This window comes from Bos grunniens, chromosome 15 (assembly GCF_055505025.1).
Source record: "Bos grunniens cultivar Pamir isolate PY7600 chromosome 15, Bosgru_T2T1.0, whole genome shotgun sequence".
NCBI lineage: Eukaryota > Metazoa > Chordata > Mammalia > Artiodactyla > Bovidae > Bos > Bos grunniens.
The window spans coordinates 54,553,151-54,573,740 of NC_141179.1; the positions used below are offsets into that span (position 1 = coordinate 54,553,151).

General features: G+C 37.3%; 1 protein-coding gene and 1 non-coding gene across 6 annotated transcripts in view; both read left to right on the forward strand.

Annotated features, from left to right (window-relative positions):
• RNF169 (ring finger protein 169) overlaps nt 1-20,590 on the forward strand; it is a 91,256-nt gene that overhangs the window by 52,492 nt on the left and 18,174 nt on the right. For 3 of the 5 annotated variants that reach the window (XM_086340842.1, XM_086340844.1, XM_086340845.1), the window contains exons 3-4: nt 10,793-10,939; nt 16,520-16,638. In XM_086340842.1, coding sequence (XP_086196968.1) covers nt 10,793-10,939; nt 16,520-16,638 — 266 coding nt within the window. Of the gene's footprint in view, nt 1-3,013; nt 3,130-10,792; nt 10,940-16,519; nt 16,639-20,590 lie in introns of those variants that run through there. The other 2 variants (XM_086340843.1, XM_086340846.1) reach the window with 2 other exon arrangements.
• LOC147358262 (small nucleolar RNA SNORA57) lies at nt 1,257-1,393 on the forward strand. Its single transcript, XR_015142560.1, has one exon. It is a non-coding gene; the product is annotated as a small nucleolar RNA SNORA57 (small nucleolar RNA).

Genomic DNA, 20,590 nt, shown 5'->3' on the forward strand with positions numbered 1-20,590 from the left:
TTTTGATCTGTGGTTGGTTAAATTTATTGATGTGGAACCCATGGATATGGAGGACTGATTGTATAAAATGGTATATCTCCATAGGAAACATTTTGGCAGTTTATACATTTAAACATAACTTATCTACTTGATGGAAAAGGCACTGGCGACCCACTCCAGGACTCTTGTCTGGAAAATCCCATGGACGGAGGAGCCTGGTAGGCTGCAGTCCATGGGGTTGCTAAGAGTCGGACACAACTGAGCAACTTCACTTTCACTTTTCACTTTAATGCATTGGAGAAGGAAATGGCAACCCACTCCAGTGTTCTTGCCTGGAGGATCCCAGGGACGGAGGAGCCTAGTGGGCTGCCATCTATGGCGTCACACGGAGTCGGACATGATTGATGTGACTTAGCAGCAGCAGCAGCAGCAGCAGCAACTACTTGACGGAGCAATTCTACTTGTAGCTGTTTAGACAAGCAAAATAAAAACATCTGTTCAGAAAAAGACATGAATGTTCATAGCAACTTTATTCATAATGCTCCAAACTAAATACAACCCACATGTATAATACTTGAATGGATAAACATACTGTGGTATATTCATGCAATGGAATATAACTTATACATAAAAGGAATATAAGGAATATAGTATTATAATGAACTTAGTAGCATGGATGAATATAAAAAATGTGCTGTGAATGAATCTTGACAAAAAGGAATATATGCTGTATGATTTTATAGTAGGCAAAACTAATCTGTAATCACAGTTATAAAATTAAGTGTTGGTTTGGGCTGAGTAGGGTGGGAGATTGATTACTAGTGGGTTTTTTTATTGTTTTTGGTTTTGGCCATGCTGCATGATTTGTGGAAACTTAGTTCCCTGACCAGGGATCAAACTCTGGCCCTTGGCAGTAAAAGTATGGAGTCTAAGCACTGTACAGGGAATTCCCACTAGTGGGTTTGAGGTGACTTTCTTGGTGGTAAAAATGCTCTGTATCTTGATTAGGGATATGGTTGCATGGATATATACATTTGTTGAAGTTCGTTGAGCTGTGCATTCCATGTGTGATCATTTTATCATATGTAGGTTATTCCTTAACATAGTTGATTAAAAAAAGAATAAAACGACAGCTCAAGGTGGATTGTAGATCTGTGTGTGAAATGTCAAATAATAATTCCTTAAATATACTATGAGGGAGGTGACTGAGTGAGTGTGACTTTGTAGACATGGGGTTTGTGCTGGGGATCTTGGGGAGGAGGGTGGTGCCTGTGGACCCTCCTTTTCTTGGCAGGGATTCCCGATCCATGTAATGTACGGAGGTAGAAGGAATGGGCTCTGGCCTCCTGGCGTCATATCTTCAGTACCAGCAGCTTCTGGTCCGCTGGTTCTATCTTCAAGTGCCGGGAACAGAGTAAAAAAAAAAAAGATACTATGAGACAGTTTCTTTTTAAAAAATCACTAATGTTAAACTGCATTAAAACCTGGAGCTTCTTGTCTTCAAAAGGCACTACCAAGAGAATAAAAAAGGCAAGCTAGTATGAGAGGGGGAAAGTGTGTGTGTGTTTCTTGTATGTATGTATTTTTTCTTGAAAATTGCCTCATATCCAAAAAGTATATAACTCCTATATATTATTAGGGGAAATTCCAAATATTTGAAAGGAGAAAGGGCAACAATGTAAATAGGCATGTCATAAAAGAGAATTTCCAAATAGTCAATAAGCATGTGAGAAACTGCTCTAGATCTTTAGTCATCAGAGAAATACAAATTGAAGTCATAATGCAGTATCAATATGCATGCACTGAAATGGCTAAAATAGACAGTTCTGAGTGTTAACAAGGTTGAGAGCAGCTGTCATTCCTGCTCCATTGCAGATTGGGGTGGGAGTATAATTTGTACAATTAATTTGGGGAAGCTATGGCAGTGTACCCCTACTTTATGACTAAACAGCTTCTCTTCTAGAATATATCCCACAGAACAGTATATGTATCAGGATACATTTTCAAGAATGGTCATAGTAGTTTATTTGTGAATAAAAAAATTAATAGTTACACAAATATCTATAATAATAAAATTATTGAGTTATTTTGTAGTCAAACAATGGAGTAGTATAAAACAATGAGAAAGAACAAACTACTAAATACACCTACATGGATGAATCTCACAAATGGAATGTTCAGTTTTAAATTGGGGGTAGTTGCTTTACAATGTTGTGTTAGTTTCTGCTATACAAAAAGTGATCAGCTATGTGTGTACATATATCCCTCCCTCTTGGATCACAAATGAAATGTTGACTGAAGGAAGAGAGATTCAGTACGTACATAAAATTCCATTTATATAAAATTCAAAAATAGGTGAAAGTATGTTTTTGGTGTTGTAAACTGGGATCATGGATATTTTGGGGTGAGGAGTAGGCACAAGGGGTTCTTGATTTGGGTGGTGGTCACATGGATGTGCTTATTTTGTAGAATTTTTCATGTTTTACACTTACCATTTGTACACTGTGTGTATAGTGACTTGGTTTTTAAAAGTTTATTTTGGGGACTTCCCTGATGGTCCAGTGGTCAAGACCCCGTGCTTCAACTGTAGGCTGCATGGGTTTGATCCCTGATCGGGGAACTAAGATCCCACATGCACAGCACAGCCTAAAAGAAGTTTACTTTAAAAAATTAATAATGACAAAGTAAAGATACTTTGAGGAAAAAAATTACATGGTATTCTTGGTAGTGTGGCTGAGAATGAGATTACTATATGGAAGTCAATAGTTGTCACTAATAGTATCTAAAAATGGAGGCAGGGAATTCCCTCATGGTCCAGTGATTAGGACTCACCCCTTCCACTGCAGGGGGCACAGGTTTCATCCTTGGTCAGGGAGCTAAGATCCCGTGAGTGCCCAGCATGGCCAATAAATAAGTAAACATTTTAAAAAATGGAGGCAGTAAAAAGCATCCCACTTTACAGAGGTGGGCAACTTCACTTGGTACAGTCTGAGATCTCTTGTTTTGGCTCACACCGCTTGCTTCTTGCTTTTAGGTCTAGGGCTCCTCTGTGGTTGCTGTACGGTGCTTTCCATGGGAACTTACTGGAGTTGTACAAGCCAGTGTGAGGGGTATTTAACATCCAGTGGAGCAAACCTTGGTCAGCAGGAGGTGGGAGTCTATGTATGCATGCACGCGCACACACACATACATATATATGTATATAATATTTGCTTCCTCGTTTCTCACATCAGATTGAGTCTTGAGCTGGATTTCATACAGTTTCTCACATTGTCCTCTGTAGGACAACTATTAGCCCAACCACTTTTATTGGCTTGCTGTTTCTTGTTGTACCATTCCATCCTTAACTCTTGCTCCCCAGCAAAGTATTCATGAAAAAGCCTTCTTCTCAGACTCTGACCTGCTCACCTTAACAAAGAACTATCTGGCCCAAAATGTCAATAGTACTGAGGTTGGGAAACGCTAGTATTTGAAGCCAGTGGTTTGCTTTAAAATCTAAGCTCTTCAGTGTTCAAACACAGACTTTAGGAAATAACCACTGAGTGTTAATTTTTGTGTCTATAAAATGGTAATGATAGGTACAAACAAAGCCCTTGAGGATTAAATAAGGTAAGCTCTATAAACTTCATATCTGAAACATGGAAGAGTTCAATGAACAGCAGCTATCAATTCTTCTTATTCAGGTTTATATGCTATTGTCTGACACTATCTGAGCCATTTTCCCTGCGTATAAAAACTCTTTCCTAGAGACCAAGTTCTCAAGTCCTTATAAATAACCATCAAAAGGGACCAAAAACTAGCATCTACAGAATCCAGTATAGAGAAAATACCAACATGATTCATATGAAGATTTAAACAGATATATGGGGTTTTCAATTTTGTAAATTTTTAACTTCAATTTGATGCTGTGTTCACAGAGACTCAACATTGCAATGAAAAAGTTGTTTTGCCAATAGCACAAATTCACTGTCAAAAACTTTGAGAGCAGCAATAAACATTATTAGGAAGCAAAGGATGCATTCTGAAACACTTAAAAAGCCAGAGAACATAGTATGTAAACACAATTAAGCACTGAACAAAGTAACGCTAAAATACATAAAACAGGAAATTTTTAAAATGGCAACATCTGTGTATGTATATATTATTGGGGGCTATCTTATGCATTTAGAATGTTTAGTAGCAGTTCCTGGCCTCTACCCACTAGATGCCAGTAGCAACATACATCTATCCCCTCAGCTGTGACAGCTAGCAGTAGCTCCAGACATTGCCAGCTGTAAAATCATCCTTGGCTGAGAACCACCAAGGTAAATGTAGATTGCCTTCCCTGGTGGCTCAGATGGTAAAGCATCTGTCTACAATGAGGGAGACCTGGGTTCTATCCTTGGGTTGGGAAGATCCCCTGGAGAAGGAAATGGCAATCCACTCCAGGACTGTTGCCTGGAAAATCCCATGGACAGAGGAGCCTGGTAGGCTACAGCCCATGGGGTCGCAAAGAGTCCGACACAACTGAGTGACTTCACTTTCAAAGGTTATGGCTCTGAATTTGAACACATTACCTAACTCTGGAATGGGCGAATTTAACTCAGATAATCATTATATCTACCACTGTGGGCAAGAATCCCTTAGAAGAAATGGAGTAGCCCTCATAGTCAAAAAAAAGAGTCCAAAATGCAGTTCTTGGGTGCAGTCTCAAAAATGACAGAATGATCTCTGCTCTTTTCCAAGGCAAACCATTCAGTATCACTGTAATCCAAGCCTATGCTCCAACCAGTAATGCTGAAGAAGCTGAAGTTGAATGGTTCTGTGAAGACCTACAAGACCTTCTAGAACTAACACCCAAAAAAGATGTCCTTTTCACTATAGGGGACTGGAATGCAAAAGTAGGAAGTCAAGAGATACCTGGAGTAACAGGCAAGTTTGGCCTTGGAGTACTAAATGAAACAGGGCAAAGGCTAACAGAGTTTAGCCAAGAGAAAGCACTAGTCACAACAAACACCCTTTTCCAACAACACAAGAGAAGACTCTACACATGGACTCTCACGAGATGGTCAATACTGAAATCAGATTGATTCTGTTTTTTGCAGCTGAAGATGGAGAAGCTCTATACAATCAGCAAAAACAAGACTGGGAGCTTACTGCGGCTCAGATCATGAATCCCTTATTGCCAAATTCAGACTTAAATTGAAGAAAGTAGGGAAAACTACTAGACCATTCAGGTATGACCTAAATCAAATCCCTTATGCTTATACAGTGGAAGTGACAAATAGATTCAAGGGATTAGATCTGATAGAGTGCCTGAAGAACTGTGGATGGAGGTTCATGACATTGTACAGGAGGCAGTGATCAAGACTATCCCCAAGAAAAAGAAATGCAAAAAGGCAAAATGGTTGTCTGAGGAAGCCTTACAAATAGCTGAGAGAGAAGCAAAAGGCAAAGGAGAAAAGGAAAGATAAACCCATTTGAATGCAGAGTTCCAAACAATAGCAAGGAAAGATAAGAAAGCCTTCCTTAGTGATCAATGCAAAGAAATAAAGGAAAATAATAAAGAATGGGAAATTTAAAAAAGGAAAAATAAAGAATGGGAAAGACTAGAGATCTCTTCAAGAAAATTTGAGATACTAAAGGAACATTTCATGCAAAGATGAACACAATAAAGGACAGAGATGGTATGGACCTAACAGAAGCAGAAGATATTAAGAAGAGGTAGCAAGAATACACAGAAGAACTGTACAAAAAAGATCTTCATGACCCAGATAATCACGATGGTGTGATCACTCACCTAGAGCCAGACATCGTGGAATGTGAAGTCAGGTGGGCCATAGGAAGCATCACTACGAACAAAGCAAGTGGAGGTGATGGAATTCCAGTTGAGCTATTTCAAATTCTAAAAGATGATGCTGTGAAAGTGTTGCACTCAGTATGCCAGAAAATTTGGAAAACAGCAGTGGCCACAGGACTGGAAAAGGTCAGTTTTCACCAATCCCAAAGAAAGGCAATGCCAAAGAATGCTCAAACTACCGCACAATTACACTCATCTCACACGCTAGTAAAGTAATGCTCAGAATTCTCGAAGCCAGGCTTCAACAGTACGTGAACCATGAACTTCCACATGTGCAGCTGGTTTTAGAAAAGGCAGTGGAACCAGAGATCAAATTGCCAACATCTGTTGGATTATTGTAAAAGCAAGAGAGTTCCAGAAAAACATCTACTTCTGCTTTACTGACTACTATAAAGCTTTTGACTGTGTAGATCACAACAAACTGGAAAATTCTTCGAGAGATAGGCATACCAGACCATCTGACCTGCCTCCTGAGAAATCTGTATGCAGGTCAAGAAGCAGCCGTTAGAACTGGACATGAAACAGCCAACTGGTTCCAAATCGGGAAAGGAGTACGACAAGGCTGTATATTGTCACTCTGCTTATTTAACTTAAATGCAGAGTACTTCATGCGAAATGCTGGACTGGATGAAGCTCAAGCTGGAATCAAGATTGCCGGGAGAAATATCAATAACCTCAGGTACGCAGATGATACCACCCTTACGGCAGAAAGTGAAGAACTAAAGAGCCTCTTGATGAAAGTGAAAGAAGAGAGTGAAAAAGTTGGCTTAAAACTCAGTATTCAAAACTAAGATCATGGCATCCGGTCTGATCACTTCATGGCAAAAAGATGGGGAAACAATGGAAATAGTGAGAGACTTTATATTTTTGGTCTCCAAAATCACATCAGATGGTGACTGCAGCCATGAAATTAAAAGACACTTGCTCTATGGAAGAAAAGCTTTGACCAACCTAGACAGCATATTAAAAAGCAGAGACATTGCTTTGCCAACAAAAGTCCCATCTAGTCAAAGCTATGGTTTTTCCAGTAGTTATGTATGGATATGAGAGTTGGACCATAAAGAAAGCTGAGTGCCAAAGAATTGATGCTTTTGAACCGTGGTATTGGAAGAGAGTTCCAGAAAAACATCTATTTCTGCTTTATTGACTATGCCAAAGCCTTTGACTGTGTAGATCATCACAAACTGTGGAAAATTCTGAAAGAGATGGGAATACCAGACCACCTGACCTGCCTCTTGAGAAATCTGTATGCAGGTCAAGAAGCAACAGTTAGAACTGGACATGGAAAAACAGACTGATTCCAAATAGAAAAAGGAGTATGTCAAGGCTGTATATTGTCACTCTGCTTATTTAACTTGTATGCAGAGTAAATCATGAGAAACGCTGGGCTGGAAGAAGCACAAGCTGGAATCAAGATTGCTGGGAGAAATATCAGTAACCTCAGATATGCAGATGACACCACCCTTATTTATGGCAGAAAGTGAAGAAGAACTAAAGAGCTTCTTGATGAAAGTGAAAGAGAAGAGTGAAAAAGTTGGCTTAAAGCTCAACATTCAGAAAACTAAGATCATGGCATCTGGTCCTATCACTTCATGGCAAATAGATGGGGAAACAGTGGAAACAGTGGCTGCCTTTATTTTTCTGGGCTCCAAAATCACTGCAGATGGTGATTGCAGCCATGAAATTAAAAGATGCTTACTCCTTGGAAGAAGAGTTATTACCAACCTAGACAGCATATTAAAAAGCAGAGACGTTACTTTGCCAGCAAAGGTCCATCTTGTCAAAGCTATGGTTTTTCCAGTAGTCATGTATGGATGTGAGAGTTGGACTATAAAGAAAGCTGAGCGCTGAAGAATGATGCTTCTGAACTGTGGTATTGAAGAACACTCTTGAGAGTCCCTTGGACTGCAGAGAGATCCAACCAGTCCATCCTAAAGGAAATCAGTCCTGGGTGTTCATTGGAAGGTCTGATGTTAAAGCTGAAACTCCAATACTTTGGCCACCTGATGTGAAGAGCTGACTCATTTTAAAAGACCCTGTTGCTGGGAAAGATTGAGGGCAGGAGGAGAAGGGGATGACAGAGGATGAGATGGTTGGATGGCATCACCGATTCAATGGACATGAGTTTGGGTAGGCTCTGGGAGTTGGTGTTGGGACAGGGAGGCCTGGAGTGCTGCAGCTCATGGGGTTGTAAAGAGTGGGACACGACTGAGTGACTAAACTGAACTGATTGGAGAACACTCTTGAGAGTCTCTTGAATAGCAAGGAGATCCAAGCAGTCCCTCTTAAAGAAAATCAATCCTGAATATTCATAGGAAGGACTGATGCTGAAGCTAAAGCTGCAATACTCTGGTGTCCAGATGTGAAGAATCGATTCATTGGAAAAGACCCTGATGCTGGAAAAGATTGAGGCAGGAGGAAAAGGGGACGACAGAGGATGAGATGGTTGGATGGCATCACTGACTCAATGGACATGAGTTTGAGCAAGCTCTGGGAGTTGGTGATGGACAGGGAACCCTGGGGTCCATGGGGTCACAGAGAGTCGTACATGACTGAGCGACTGAACTGAACTGAACCTAAATCGTAAACCTTAGTTTTTTTTTTAGTGCCACATCTGACACACAGTTCAGTAAATGATAAGGTGATGCTGAAACTTGTTTTCTTTTTGCCACTCTGCCTTTCTGTTCTCAAGTGAAATGCCCCTTAGTGAAGCCTGTGGTCATGTTGAATAAGAATTTCCCATCTAAGATTGTTAAAAGGCTTTGATCTTTCATGTAGGCAGTTAGCATAGACTTCAGGTTTGCTTTCTCTCTAGCTATGGATCAGCTTTCATCCTCTTGTGTTCTTGTTTGACTTGAGAAATTGGGAATACATTATTTCATTTGAATCTCCTCCTTATATAACATTGTATTTGGTGTTCTTTGCATATTCATAACCTCTTTAGTTAGACTCAGCATGTTAAGACTAGTTCAGGCTTATTGGAATCATACCTATGGAAGTTGGAAATATAAGGCTAAATCTTTATCAAAAACAGTAAATTAACATGTGATATGGTTTTATTAACTAAAGTACAGATTTTGTTCAAATTTCATAAAATTTTATGCCAGTGTCCATTATTTGTTTTCATACCTTTTCCAAGATTCCACATTGTATTTAAGTTACACTGAGCAGTTTCAGCTGCATGCAACAAATTCTGATAAATTCTCTTTTCGTTTTTATTCTGTTACAAAAATTTTCTTATTTTCCTTGTTATGGCTTCTTAGATACACCCATCATTTTAAAGTGGACATTTAATTTCCAGATGCATGGGGTTTTTAAAGTGTCTTGGATATTAATTTCTCATTTAAATGCTTTCTTCTCTGCAATCACCGTCTGTGTTTTTTTCAGTCTAACTTTATTGAGGCTTTAAATGACTAAGTCAATGAACTCTCTTGGTAGATGTCACATTGCACTTAAAAATATGTGGGTTATTTTCATATATCTCTTGATATTGATTTCTAACATAATTCCACAATGATAAGAGAACAGGCTCTGTATGATTTTAATACCTTTAGACCGTGAAATTTTTGCACCTTGTTTTATGTCCCTGGAAATGTTTCAGTGTCTTCTAGTTTATAGTCTGTAGGAACTTGAATAGAATTTGTGTCTGTCTGTTGTGTGAAAATTGTACAAATCTTAATTTATCTGGAATTGGTTCATGGTACCAATTGGTTCATGTGTGTGAGTGCGTGTGTGCTAAGGCACTTCAGTCATGTCTGACTCTGTGCAACCCTATGGACTGTAGCCTGCCAGGCTCCTGTCCATGGGATTCTCTAGGTAAGAATACTGGAGTGGGTTGCCATGTCCTCCTCCAGGAGATCTTCCTGACCAAGAGAGCCTGCATTGGCAGGCAGGTTCTTTACCACTAGCGCCACCTGGGAAGCCCTCGAGTCTACTGTGTTCTACTTTTCTGTCTATTCATTCTATTAACTTTTCAGTTTGATATTGAAACTCCAACTAAAATTTTTAATTTGCCTACTTAAAAAATAATTGTAATGTAAGTGGGACTATATGTTACTTTGTTCTGGGTTTTCCAAGTCTTCTGTAAATGAGCTATACTTTCATAACTTAAAAAAATAAAAAAGAAATATTAATTTTAAAAACTGAATATTGTTGTTTATTGTTATTGTTGTTTTATAACTCTGAGTTGACAGCCAATGAAAAAATTTGTTCTCTAGTTTTATTTTTTATAAGTGTGATTAAAAATATTAGTAGCCTAAAATTGCTTTCATATACATTGTGCCATTGAAATTTTATTAAAGTCCCAGGGAATGAGAAGAGAATAAAGGGAGGTTAGGAAAGGAACTCTTGATATACCGTAAGTATATAGCAAGATACTAATTAATTCCAAAAGCTATCTTATTTTCATAATGCCATGCTACCTTCCTGAAATGAGGAGCATATTAGCCTGCCTTCACTTTCTTTGTAGACCATGTACTTGACCTATCCTGTAGGTAACAAGAAAACAGCATAAATTGTAAGACATTGGGACTGTTATAAGCCATTTTTTCTGTTGCCAATAGGCCCAAAGCCCTCTCTTGCTTAGTCCAACTTCCCTGACCCTCTGTGGCATACATCTTTGCTATTCTCCTGGCCTACTGCAGTTATATCTGGATTATGGAAATAAAGAAAGTTTTTAGATTCAGCGTTTTTTGGCTAAGTGAATAAACCTTAGTTCTTGATTATGTGTATTATCTTAGCTTTTGTGATTTCATATTGCTCAAGAATGCAGAGAAGTTAAATCTTAAGCCATGAAGTGGATGTTTGGCAAGAGTCAAGTAGAAGTTGACTTACTTAAAAAATAAGAGGGCTTTATATCCAATAAGAAAATAGTCTCAGAACTTTCCTGTTTGTTCTAATAGACTACTGAATAAATGATATTTTTAAGTCTTTTGTTGCCTAAAACTACTGTCTCGATGTGATTTGTATTTTTAGCTGCGAGAAGAAAAGTTACAAGAGGAGAAAACCTCTGAAGATCAAATCCACAAGTTGTTACCAGAGGACACAGAAATAGGAAAAAGGAAAATGGATGAACAGAAAAAAAGAGATGAGCCAGTAGTACTGAAGACAAATCTAGAGCATGTAAGTAGATCACTTTTTTGATGGACACCTGTCTCAAAATCAGCCGTTAGCCCAGGTGACGTGGATCTGAAAAACCTGTCTTGGTGATCAGTAACAGTCACTGACTGTGCAACTTAGGAGTATTGAAGAACTTAGCATCCAGATGGAGAGCTGGAGAAAATGATTTGTGAACAGGACAATCAGACTTGCGTGAAAAGATTAAGGGTGAGCAGTGGGGAAAAATGGTGAGTGAGAAGAAGAACCTAGTGTGGTATATGCTACTTTGGGTAAGCTTTATACATATATTGTCATTTTGACTTAGGTGTTGTTATTTGATGGAGTTCTGTATGTGTTATATCCTCAACTAGGAGGATGAACTTTCCTTAAAGGTTGTATTTTATTTCCCTTTACTCTTTATAATAACCCAAACAGCATAGTTCTCTAGTTACAAGGTGTGTGTGTGTGTTTGTTTCTGTGTGTGCTCAGTTATGTCCGACTTTTTGCGACCCCATGAACTGTAGCCCCCCAGGCTTAGAGGGTCAGTCCTCAATATTAGATGAGATACTTTGTTTAAACTTAATTAAACTTCTAATTGGGCTAAATCTTGCCTGAATTCTTTTCATTACTTATTTACCAAGCAAATTACTGGAAAAGGTTGTAAATGGTATATTTAACTAATACAGGAAAGCCCTTTGGAGGATCCACTGATTATGGCTCAAATGTATGATTACAATTGGTTTTCTTTTCCTTTAGCAATTTATATTGGATCAGACATCTTCTATTACTTGCTGTATGTACTTAGCATACCTTTAGAGTCATACCTGTTAAAATGTTTTATGATTCTGTCTTGTTCATATTTCAGGTTATATTTTTAATTAGGTGGATTAATAAAGTTTTATTATATATAAAGACAGACAGCATAACAGAATAGAGGGGAAAAAAGCTCTATACCAGAAGTCTGCCTGTTAAACAGGTCCCAGCATTATAACAGATTATACAACTTTGGCCATGTTACATAATTTCTCAGTGCTTTTGGTTTACTTTTTGCAAAGGCGTTTTTCCTGAACTTTAGAAACTGAGATTACATAAGCTTTCTTGAATTGATAGTATTTGCTGACTGTCAGCATGTATGTGGGGCTTTTTGATCCCAGTTACAATAATTGTTATTATTTGATTGTTAAAAACAACTATTTGCTTTCCAACCTTCTGAAAGATTCAGTTTAAAAAATATGAAACGCTTATATACTCTTAAAACTCTTCATCAGGAACTACAAAAGGAAAAAGACTGCTTTTGGAGAGAATATAGTTCATCTAGGAAGGCAAGAATAAAACACGTGGTGGTGGTGTGCATATAGTAGTTCTTCTGACTAATGGCCCCGAACTCATAGTTGTCTGTGGTCTCTGAAAACTGCACACTCTGCCTCTTCACCCCAACAGGACTATCCATTATTGTTCTCATCGAAAACTGCCCAGAAAGAGATTCCTTTTCAGAACAAACCGATTTTGGCAGAGAGCTTACTCTTTAGTATGGCCCTTTGATAGAAAGAACCTGTTGTTGACCTTGCCAGACCCAGGTTTCCCTGAGGAAATGATCTCAAATATCCACTCATAACAAAGATGGAAATTTGCTCTAATTATTTTTTCTTTTGCCACTTCAATCTTTGAAATAGAAATTAATTACATCAACCTAAAATTTAATCTTAAAAGGAATCAGGAAGTATTAATACCAATTCTGATGGGTCGTGGCCAGTTTTGCAAAATTGCCTATACATTGAATAAAATTGGATCTATGAACACTTCAAGTTTTAGATTTTGTGATTTTACCTTTTTTCTGTCTGCATTTATATTTCATATTTTTGAGACCTTTACAATCAAATATTTCTTAAGAAATTTTGGTGTAGGACAAGTAATTTCATTTAGTTTAGCCAGTGATACATTCGTTGGGACTGAAGAGAAGTTCAAGTGGTCTCAGTGGAAAGTCAGCTAAAGGATTGTTTTTAATAGAGAGTAATATGATTAGAGCTGGACTGATCATTTTACCCTCCTGAATCAAAAAGCTCAGTGGCTCCCCATTTCCTGTGGAACTAAATGAGAACTCTTCACATTTAAGTCTTTAGTATTAGTCTAGCTTATCTTTCTATCCTTGCTTATATCCCAGAACTCTAGGGAACCGAGCTGTTTGCTTTCTCCCAAACGTATAACCCATGCTTTCTCTTCTGAGGATCCTTGCTCTTGCATTTCATCTCATTGAGACACCATTAACCTTACCTGATGAAAAGCTATTAATCTCTCTATATGTCCAATTCAAAAGCTGTTGCCTTCCTGGAACTGGTAGGAATTTCTTGTTTTTCCACTTCTATTATCCATTCTCTTCCCCCTCAACTTTCCTGTCCTCAGTTTGTAACTTTTATATGACTTATTTAATTCTTCCTTATGTTATGGTTATTTGTGTGTTTGTGTTTCTCTACTTGATTTGTAAGTTTGTTGATTATAGGAAATGTGTCTTAACCATTTTAAAAAATCTCTCATAGTACCTTGCACATCACAAGAGTTTGATACATGTTTATCAAGTTGAATTCAAATAGAGGAAGGCAAGGGCTAATTCTGGAAGCAGTTATCTGTTATTTGTTTAGAATGGAAATAAAATAGCACAGTGTTTATTATGATCTGTTATGATAGTTAATACCAATAATAGTTCAAATTGTTAGGAAACAATTTGGTGTAACAATTATAGCCATACCAAAGATTATAAAGCTGAAAGTGGAAAATTGCTTGTCATCCCATAACCTAGAGATAACTGCTATAAACATTTTGGTGAATATCCTTCCAGATTTCTAAATGTGTGTGTGTGTGTGTGTGTATAACATATTTTGTTTCTCTTTTCAGAAAATGCAACCTAGTATACATACTGTTTTATAATCTATTTTAATAAATTATAAATCATGGATGTCTTGCCATGTAAATAAAGAATCCCACATCATTATTTAGTGGCCTGCTAGTTATTCTTTACTGTAGGATTTACGTAATTAATCTCCTGTTGATATTTTGCTGTCTGAAACCACCACTGTGATGATACCCATGTGTCTCATTGCCTGTGTGCATGCTTCGTCTCTCAGTCATGTCCAACTCTTTGAGACCCCATGGACTCTAGCCCACCAGGCTCCTCTGTTCATGACATTGTCCAGGCAAGAATACTGGAGTGGTTTGCCATATTCTGTTCCAGGGGATCTGTGCTATAGGTTTATTTTTATGCAGTGTTAAAGATGAGAGGTGAATATTTTCCTATCTTATTGTTTTAGGTTTTTGTGGGGGTAGAAATAGAGAGGAGTTGGGGTTTAGAGTACTTTCTCTTTATGTAATTATTTATAATAATGTAAATTTATTTTCAACAATTAAAAGAAACCTGGCATATTTGTATTATAACACTAAAGTGTTTTCTTATAATACTTATGTTGATGTAAACAGTCTATCTTTTGTTGACCATTTACTACTTGTGAGCTAATGCACCGTGTGTTTTTATGGTTTATCACAATAGGTGTATTAATAGTAGAGAGAGAATTCTTAATTTTATAGATGAGAAACTGAGACTCAGAAAGGTAAAGCAACTAACCTCTAGTGACAGTGGTAGCTAATAGTAGAGCTGGAATTTGAATATTCTTTTATTCGGTACTGAATTGATTGTGTAGAAAAGCCTAAATAAAGAAGAATTGCCATTATTTACCCCCTTGTTGAGTCTATTGAGTCAAAGGTTTTTCTTGCTTCCCACAATATTTGGTAATGAGTTAGTTAGTGCTATTAACGTCTCTCCAGTGAATAGTTTGTACAACAGGGTTTTAAGGAGTGATAGATACCCTACAAAACTGAAGAACTTCTCTGTAAACTATAATCCTTCAACTCTTTCTTGCAGGCTGTTGGAAACCTAGCCTATTGTATGAATGTGCCTATCAGCCTAGAGAATAGCAAAACATTTAAGGAATACAATGTACTCTGAGCCGTAAGATGCCTTGCATGCCTCTGTCCATAACTCTAACTTTGATATTAACTTAATCATTAGAAAACTGGTTAATCATTAGATGATTAGACATTTTTTTTGTTTACCTACTGTATAACAGTATCAGAAGTTTTAGAGAAAAGGTAATCATTTGCTGTCCGAGTCAGTTGTCTAAAACAGAAGTCAGACTCCTAAATAAGAAGCTACAGTTCAGTGTGATAGTTGCTCCCCCTGCCTGCCAATGCAGGAGGCGCAGGAGACACGGGTTCAGTCCCTGGGTTGGAGAGATCTCCTGGAGAAGGAAATGGCAACCCACTCCAGTATTCTTGCCTGGAGAATCCCAGGGACAGAGGAGCATGGCAGGGTACAGTCTGTAGTGTTGCCAGAGTCAGACATGACTGAAGTGATTTAGCCCACACGTACACACTATAAAGAAGAAACTCATATTAAATCATGAGCAAATTCTCATATGTTGTATGTAAAAGGCACATGTAAAAGAAACATTATAAATTTAAAAACTCAAGAAGAAACTCGAAAATAAAGTGAAGATAAATGAAATAGTGTCAGCAAGATGGAAAAAGCTGATGGAAAAACCTTTCAAGAGAAATAGTATTTAAGATGCCTCTGAAAGGTCAGTGAATATTTTATAGGCAAAAAATGTGGAAGGAGAATCTTAGGGAAAGGGACTAATAGCATGTCCCAAAGAATAGAAGTTTTGAAAGACTATGATGGTACATGTGGAGAGTTGAGAGTAGTTTGATTGCTGTAGAGCTCAAGGAGTTACCTGTGTTGGAACTGCTGGGAAAAAAACTTTATAGAAGGTTGGATCTAGGTTTTGAAGGTTATTGGATCCTGCTGAGGTATTTAGACTTGATCCTAAAGTCACCAACAGTTAAGCAGGGGAGTGATGGGATCTGTGTGCTTAATAGGATGGAGAGGATTAGAGGGAAGAAAGGCTGGAAAGAGCAAGACCTGTAAGTAGATTATTGCAGTAGTCAAGGCAGGAGATGATGAGAATCTAAGGAAAGGCAGTGATGATGAGTATACACAAGTAGAGTATGAGAGACAGTAGAGTATTAGATCTGAGAGACATGTGAGGAGTACAAAGGAGCAAAGTAGGAATAACGTGGAGGCAGTTTGAAAACAGATGCTCTGGATCGAAGTACCAGCATTAGCTACCTGTTAACTCTAAAATCCTAGGCAAATTAACTACTCTGAGCCTCAGTTTGCCATCTGTAAAAGATAATAGGCCTTTCTTAGTGGAACTGGTTAAAGAGTAAATGAAATAAAATATTTGGGTGTGTTGGGGTACTCAAGAGCTCTATGCAATGTTATTATGACTTTGAAAAAAGGGAAGGAGTCATGGATGACATTGAGGCTTCTAACTGGGTTCATAGTGGGACTTAGAGAAGAGAAATAGTGAGTTTGATTTTGGATATATTAAGTTTGAGCTGTATTTGGGCTATCCAGATTGGGATCCCAGGAGGCAGTTGGCAACATCGATTGGACTGAGAGAGAAGGGGCATATAATAGAGAGACTTGAACAACAGCTGTGGGAGAGTCCATGGGAACCCCAAATAGACGGTGTTGTCTCCCTTGTCTCCTGCCAGTGTCCTGCACGCCTCTCAGATTCAGAGAATGAAGAACCTTCCCGAGGCAAGATGATACAGACACACCGCTCGGCATTTGTTTCCAAGAGCAGCTCCTACTCCTTAGCTTTCCTGGCAGGGTAAGAGACTGATAATGAACTCAGTCAGGGTTCTTTCATTTTGGGGTATGAGGCAAAAGGGATGGGGTTGGGGGTGGGGCGGGGGAGCAAAAGGATTTATTGTAGTTACTTTCGGGGAGGTGGGAGTTGGGGAAGGGGGAAACTGGTTTTCAAATATGGATTAGAAAGAAATAAGGGACTGAACTGAATTTTTTAAAGAAAAGTAAACATTATCCTTTTCTGGTATCCTCAGGATAGGATTGTACTAATTGCTCTGCTGAACAGAAGAGTTGAACTTTCTATTCTGGGAGGAAACAATAAAGCCTTATTCAGTATCCATTGATACTGAAGACAGTAGCCATGGATTTTCTTTGTGAACTTTTTTCTCTTAGTAGGAACTTGAGGCCAAAGTTGACTTTTTTTCAGTGCCTGGAAGTAAAATATATCTTGATAGGTTTCAAGAGGGCAAACTGAAAAGTTTTTAAGACCCTTGTCAAGAAATCTCTTGATACTTTGGACTTTGCAGGCCCTGGGGAGGAAAGGAAGGAGGAATTGGATGGATGTTGGGTGATGGAAGAATAATGAAGGCCTCAGTGGAAGGAAGGAAGGATGGATAGATGGATAGGAGGGAAAGGAAGGGAAGGAAAAATGAAAGAAGGGAGGAAGGCTGGAAGGAATCATTTATTCAGCGGACATTTTGGGCACAGCTACTGCACGCCATACTCTGTTTTAATATGAAAAGACACAATCTTTACCCCACTTTGTTGTCTGTTTTGGTTTAAAGCTGGCGTTGCTCACTCTTACTTCTAGGGTTCTTCTCTTCCTTAACACAGCATTATGAAGTGGCCTTCTCTTGTTTACTTGTGGACATACACCTGGATCCTTTTTATCTGAATGCTCTTTATTGTTCATCACTAATAAATAAAACCAAAAAAATCTACTAAGTTTAAGAATGTCGTAAAGTTCACATTGTTGTGATCCCTGATGTTTTTATATCTGAATCCTTTTTGTATGTGTTCTGATTTTCCTGTTCTTTTTTAAAAAATTTTATTGGAGTATAGTTGACTTAATGTTGTGTTCATTTCAAGTATATAGCAAAGTGATTCAGTTATACATATATTCATTCTTTTTCATATTCTTTTCCCATATAGATTATTATAGAATGTTGAATATTTCTGTGAGTAAAATTCACTAAACTTGTCCTTCCCTTAAATGCCTTCCTTTCTCTGGGTGATGGTAACTCCTTCCAGGAAGGCTGTTTGCTAAACTATTTATTCATTCATTTGAAATTTGTTGAATGGCCACCGTATTACTGCCACTGAAGTTTGACTGATGTAATAAGGACCCAGTATATAATGTGTAAGCCACTGTACTTAACCATTTATGGTGATGATGATACTCTTGCTTTGTGCATATGTGGTTGAAATATAAATGCTCTGTAAAGTTAAAAAATTCAAGATTGCTTGACTAGGAATTGTCATCTGCAGAATGTATATATAGAACTTTTCCCCATTTATAGCAGATATATCTTAATGATTTTTAGAGGGATCTACTGAAAAAGATAAAAAAAGATCATATCATTAATTCCGATCAAGTTACAATAAATATCCCCTGAAACAAAATAATGTTGCTCTTGGCAGTCTGCAATTAGTCAATTAATATCTCTTCATTTGAAATTACTTGGAAAAAAAGGAAATTCTATTAAAACCCAAATACGATGTCAAGGCCAAATTGCCCCAATTAATTGGAGTAGACATTGTACAGGTGAACTACTTATTACCAATTCTGATCTCTGCCCATGTAATTCATTCTTTTAAAGTGGTTAGAAGGTTAATATGTTGTTACTTAGAAATGCCTAGCAAGGAACTTTGAAAATTCTTCTCTGAAGGGCAAAATCTAGTCTATATACCAAGGGGAGTGCTTCTGATTATGTGTGGCTCTGGAATATCTGTACTACATCTTCTTTTCCTGCTCCTTGGCTCATCTTTTCTCATAGTTTGTAACACTGAGTCACAATGGGCTTAATTTATAGGAAAATATTCACTTAACATTTTATTGTTATGAGATGTTTACAGTCATATTATACATTTATGAACTTCAGCATTTTCCTCCAAATATACAAGGTTGTGGGCTGAGTTCAATTACTAGGACAATTGAAAAGAAAATTAATTGGATTTGGGTTGGTACAGTTATCTTTTTAGGAAATAATTTGTTGATGTCATAGAAACTTTAGGTTGGAAAATCTATTATGGTAATACAGTGAACTGCATCTCTTATTTAGTCAACATGTTTTATTTCTTAGTTAAGAAAATATTGTTTCAATTTTAAATGATATTTAGGAAAATAGTGTGGCATTGTTAGTGCTGACACTGAGATGAGGTTTATGGATATATTAAAAGAGAATTAGCATGGTGACGGTTGCATCACAGTGTGCCTCTGAACTTAAAATGGATACAGTGGTAACTTTTATGTTATATGTTTTGGCACAAGTAAAAAGGAATTAGCATTGGTAATAGTTTGGGAATATTTCAAATACATTTTTTTCTATCTGGTAAGCCACAGTTAAAGAATAGGTTTTCTCTGCAAGTTTGTTTCCTAACGAGAATTCATTTGTAAAAGTTTTTAAAGTTTTTTTAAACATCTGTATTTAAATCAAATTAATCTGCATTTATTTTACTTACCTACTCTATAAACTTTTCTTTCTTAAGCCCAGAAGCATGGAGGTAAGAGCAAGTAGGCCTGGTAGGATGGTTATTTCGGAAGAAGTCCATCAGTAGATTCTGGCTGAATCTTGTGAGAGCAGCTCAGACTATTTGCATTTGAAACGTTCAAAACAAAGAATGTTTTGCTACACTATTAATAAAATCCTATAGCTCTTTGAAAATGAAGCTTCTTTCAAATAGTCAGATACAGTAATAGTTAACTCAAGGTCATCTCTAAGTTAATCATCAAATATATGTGAATTGAAAAGATTTAATAACTTCAACCATAAGATATAAATTATAAAGTTAAGGTCTTATTTTAGATATCTGAAAAACTGGTTTGTTGTTCATTTAAATTTATTTCCCTTCATTCCTCATACCCTCTTTACCTAAAAGTTCAATCTGGAAAAACTTTCTCTGTTCAGCCAGTGTCTTTTGTAAGAGCTACATGTCCAGTTCCATTTTCCTCTGGGCTTTGGCTGTTAAGAAGTTTAGGATTATGGCAGAGTTTTTAGTTTGGTCGTCATGGCCTTACAACATGGCATATAATTTTTAAAACTAACATTTGGTATACTCTTCTCATATTTATTACTTAATGTGGTCTTTATTAAGGCTCATTTTTTACGTATTTTTACTGTAATCAACAACATGGCATATAATTTTTAAAAATAACATTTAGTATACTCTTCTCATATTTATTACTTAATGTGGTCTTTATTAAGGCTCAATTTTTCGTATTTTTACTGTAAATCACTTAAACTTCTACTTGGGAAATAGGGTATAACCATTAAAAAAATATAGTCAAACCATCTATCCTCCTTCCAGTTTAAAAAATGAAAAAAGGAAAGTGAGGCAGTATTGCCAGTACTGCTGTACAAAACTGTAGGTTAAGCAAACGGTGCCTAGTGAGATTTCTGGCATATGTTAAGTCTTCAGTGAGTATTGCGGCCACTATTTTGTATTTTATTTTAGAACCCAGAGCTGAAACGGATCATAAATATTGTCGTATCTAATTCCTTTGTTTCAGAGTGAAAAGCCTAAAGGCCAGCAAGAAAACATGGCTTGTCAAATCTTAGACTGCTGGACTAGAAGGACGATGAGTTAGAACTTAGATTTCTTGGCTCTTTCCACTGTATTCTTTTGTCCCCCCATCACCTTCTTATAGATCCTGATTTTTATAAAATCCCTTCTAAAAGTCACTTTCCCACTAGACTTTAAATCCTTTGCAAGCAGTGACAAAAATCTTGTTTGCCATTATATTCAAAATACTT